Below are 4,443 nucleotides of genomic sequence, written 5' to 3'. Positions count from 1 at the left end.
TTTTTATTTCCATTTTTTCTTTTCACAGATATATTCAAATTCTTAAATAGAAATATACAAAGAAAGTCAAACCAAACAAATCTAAAAATTAATAAAAATATACAAATTAACAGCAAAACATACACATTTTAGTGTTAGGAAATACACCCCAAATTAAAAAATCATCCCTAAAAGAAAGAAAGTCACCACTGTCAATCTGTCATGTAGATTCCATAATTTGCCATTGGCAATTTATTTTTTATTTAAAACAATTTTTTTTACTTATGGTTAAAATATATAACTCATTTTCGTAGTTTGCAACCGTAGAAAGCCGATCGCAAAATTTGGGACTGATTTGTGACTAGTTGTAATTATTATTTGTTTTTTTCATTTGTTGTGACTGCTCTTGAAAGGTTGCACGATTTTTGCGACCTTAAATTTTTGTTTGTATTTTTCATTTTCACACACTTGGTACTGGTTGTGTTTATAATTTACTCTGCTTATTTATTTTACTATTTTTATGACAGATTTGCGACTGAATCAAGGTGGTCGCAAAAACTTGTAATCATATCTTGGTTAGTCGCTAATTTCACGACTGTGTTTTTCCTGATCGTAAATTTTGGTCGGAAATGGCCAGTTTTCCAGTAGTAGGTATTGACTTTTTTTTATGTGTTTATTATTACAAGGATTAGTTTGGGTTACTTGGGCCAAGCTAATACGTTTTGTTGTTATAACGTCGAGGGTCAAACAAATAAAACAAAATAAAAAATATTAAGAGAAACTGAACTAAAACTGACGCCAGAAAACGATTTAAGAATATAAGATGACTATATTGAACACATAAATTAATAACATTAACTGGTGACATATTTTTACAAAGAAAGCCAAAAGCTTCAAAATGGATGACTTTTTGAAAAATTCTCAGTCATAACGACTCAAAATGAAGGAATTTGGAGTCTAAGTTTGGCTCGTTAAGAGACTTTCATTCATGCCACAACACCAAGAGACGAAGCAGGGGAGCCTATTGATCATTAAGTGGTCACAAACTCATGCACGATGTTATAACCGGTTGCTTTCAAAGTAACTAGACATAGAGGCCAAGTATATGTAATTTGTTAGTTGGTTTTATCATTTATTTAAAATCATACTTAGTTAATGTAATTATGATAAGATACGTTTTAACTTATTCAGTATGGCTGGTGTCATTCGATTAAATGATCGGTACTCAATTTTTAAATTTTATTTTTAGTGTTAAGCCAAAAGTTTGATGAAAAGGAAAGTTGGATAATTAGATAATATATTGATTGGCCAGTGGCCCACAACCCTTATCTATTGCTTCCTATATAAAGGGGTCACTCAAGAATTTGGTATGCACAGCACAAAGAGAAAGCAGGTAGCGTTTGCTTAATCAGCACTTGAATTTGTGAAACCGGCCGGTTGGAGAAAGATATACTTATAAAATTCAATTTAGGGAAAATGACAGGGGCACTGGCTCACCTCACACTTGCATTTGGCCTCCTTGGTTTATACTTCTTTTTGTTTCTCTCTTCACTTTTATTTTTTCATGCATGATACTGCAGTTAACATTCTCCTTTCTATTATTTTCAGGCAATATTGTCTCATTTATGGTATTTCTTGCACCAATGTAAGTCTCTGCTTTTATAGTTGAGGACTCCATCTAATAATTGCCTAACCTTCCTAAAACAATCTAACTTAAATGCAGACCGACGTTTTATAAAGTTTACAAGAAGAAATCAACTGAAGGCTTTCAATCAGCACCTTATGTGGTCGGCTTATTTAGTGCCATGCTTTGGATATATTACGCTATGCTCAAAACCAATGTTTTGCTTCTCATTACCATCAATTCGTTTGGTATCGTCATCGAAACCGTGTACATCTGTTTCTTTCTTTTCTACGCACCAAAGAAGGCTAGGGTATGTATTAATTAATCTTTGTATATAATGAAGGCTAATATAAACTAATTAACCAAGAAACTTTGTTACGCAGATGGAGAGTTTGAAGCTAATTGTATTGCTAATAGTTGTTGGCTTTGGATTGATTGTTTTCTCGACTCAATTCTTTGCAAGCGGAGTTACTCTTGGTGTGATAGTTGGATGGATTTGCCTCGTGTTCTCTTTATGTGTTTTTGTTGCGCCATTAGGAGTTGTGGTAAGTATGCATGTATAAAAATAGATACTAACCTTATTAAACAAGAAAATTGTATTCGCATTTCCTAGTTTTATTTCTCAAATTTTTTGCGCGACCTATTTTGATATTCATTTACAATATTTTTGCAGCGACAAGTGATTAAGACAAAAACTGTAGAGTACATGCCAATTCTATTATCTGTAGCACTTACCCTCAGTGCAGTTATGTGGTTTTTTTACGGTCTTCTTCTTGGTGACTTCAATATTGCGGTATGCAAAAACTCTCTTATGCTAACAAAGCTAATCTATCTTCAAATTAACTTAATTATTGTGTCTTTTACAGATTCCAAATGTGCTTGGATTCACCTTCGGTATTATTCAAATAATACTATACTACAAGTACAGGAACAATAAGCCAGTTTCGAACAAAAAAATGTCTGAGTTTGAAGCCACAAAGTGTCCTGTCAGTGAAATGGAAGAAAGAAAGATCCAAGAAATAGTAGACCATAAAATAATAGATGTTGCGAAGCTAGCCACTTTAATTTCTGCTGATATTATTCCAGTCGTGACCAAACACAAAGAAACCGGACATGATGCTGGTCATGTAGCACTTGAATCTCAGCCTCGCCCAAATGTGCCAAATCACATCATTGAAGTCACAGCATGATGAGATATAAGCATATACTTTTTCATTTTCCTTTGCAAAAATTAAATATGTATGGGTGTTGTTTGGGCATATGTTTTAAATGTAATTTCCAACATATATGTGTATTTTTCTTCACTGAAATCAATGTAAACTTGTTCTTGAGCTTTAGAATCGAATGCCATTATCACTTTTGTTTTCTCTAGATCTCTTGGCAGTTAGCACCCTAAAATCCCCTCAAAAGTGAGAAAATATATTACAATGTAGACACATATATTCTGAGATTGTAAAATGAGCGCGACATGGATTGGCGACCAAAATACAATTGCTAAATTAATGACCAACCAAGATCCAGTCGTAAAACAGTGAAATTGGCAAGCGCTCCAACAATTATTTTCAATTTAGTAGCACTTAATTACAACTTGTCGCAAATATTCATCAAATCACAGTGAAATTGGCAAGCGCTCCAACATTTATTTTCAAGTTTTGCGATTGAAACTTTGGTCACTAATTGCAGCAGCAAATATTCATCAAATCTATCTTTAAATGAAATTAATCAAATCACAGAGGTTTGTGCCACCATATTTTCGATGACAAAATGCTATTTTCCATCGGTAATATGGTTGCAACTTTTAGCAGTCGCAAAATATTCACAGCTTTTAAGTCAAATCGAAAATGAGATTAACCATAGAGGTTATTGCCACTACCTTTTTGTTTGCAAACACTTTATGCAACGGAAATTAGATTCACTAATCCAATACTATCTTGTAGTGCTAGGAAACTACCGACTACAAGGTCAAGGATTTAGTATGATCGATGCCATTTGGTTCGTAGTTGGGTAATACCAACATGAAAATAAAACATATAAGGAGACACCCTTTATTTTATTTTATTATTATTATTTTTTAACGAATGATGAAATAAAATATATAAGGAAACACCCTGTTAAAGTGATCCGAAACAAAGAACAAATACAAAAACAAATACAAGAACAAAAACATGAATGGATTGACAGTTAAATAAATTGAAATTTTACTCGGTGACAAAGCTTGGACTTAGACACCGTGAGAGGGGGGGGGGCTCAATTTTTTGACCAAAAACAACTAAACTTACACTACGTATAAAAAATTTCTGACAAAAACAAGTAAATTTACACTGCTACACACAAAAAGAGCGCCTGGGGCCCCCCTAAATAAACTATGCCCCTGAATTTACTCTAACCTTTTAAGTGTAGACTTCCAATATATGGTTTTATTTGAGATGGTTTTATTTGAGATCCTGATAAATAATAGGAGTTGCACATCATCACAAAAACAGTGACGCACTTGGGTTTAATAGCGTTGCATGTTACTATTTCTACTCCTTTGCTTTCTGTTAATAAATCTAAATTGGTCAAAATTTGAATCCTAAATGGATGTCAATATTGATGCAGTAGCAAAACATAATTAGAAAAATAGACAATATTGATGATACAAGTGGCCGGACATTATTTTCTCATCACCCTATTGCGACTTAAAGTGGCATGTAAAGTCTCATGTTTGCATTTTCCCTTAATGAGGTTCGAGGGAGGCAAACGTGATTTCCCTTGAACAAGTAACCATTTAAAAGTATAAAATCTCCCATATGTTATTTAGTATCAATCTCTTCCTAAACCTTTAAAAAAAATTGCTGTTA

General features: G+C 33.1%; 1 protein-coding gene across 1 annotated transcript; it reads left to right on the top strand.

Moving 5' to 3' along the window:
• The first annotated feature begins 1,419 nt into the window (after window positions 1–1,419).
• LOC143552116 (bidirectional sugar transporter N3-like) lies at window positions 1,420–2,863 on the top strand. Its single transcript, XM_077042411.1, has 6 exons — window positions 1,420–1,501; window positions 1,588–1,624; window positions 1,703–1,913; window positions 1,987–2,148; window positions 2,277–2,396; window positions 2,470–2,863. The coding sequence occupies exons 1-6, from the start codon at window positions 1,456–1,458 to the stop codon at window positions 2,791–2,793; spliced, it is 900 nt and encodes a 299-aa protein (XP_076898526.1). The 5' UTR covers window positions 1,420–1,455; the 3' UTR covers window positions 2,794–2,863.
• Window positions 2,864–4,443: the final 1,580 nt, after the last annotated feature.

The sequence above is a fragment of the Bidens hawaiensis genome, unplaced genomic scaffold (genome assembly GCF_021521415.1).
Source record: "Bidens hawaiensis isolate Kalapana, Puna unplaced genomic scaffold, B.hawaiensis_p1.1 tig00001016_1, whole genome shotgun sequence".
NCBI lineage: Eukaryota > Viridiplantae > Streptophyta > Magnoliopsida > Asterales > Asteraceae > Bidens > Bidens hawaiensis.
This window is presented reverse-complemented; position numbering and strand designations above follow the sequence as displayed.

What these genes read in the sequence shown, in the direction of transcription:
- LOC143552116 (XM_077042411.1), top strand. Translation starts at nt 1,456, where the DNA reads ATGACAGGGGCACTGGCTCACCTCACACTTGCATTTGGCCTCCTTG. An exon ending in ACTTGCATTTGGCCTCCTTG is followed by an intron (nt 1,502 to 1,587) that starts GTTTATACTTCT and finishes TATTATTTTCAG; the next exon opens with GCAATATTGTCTCATTTATG. An exon ending in TTGCGCCATTAGGAGTTGTG is followed by an intron (nt 2,149 to 2,276) that starts GTAAGTATGCAT and finishes ATATTTTTGCAG; the next exon opens with CGACAAGTGATTAAGACAAA.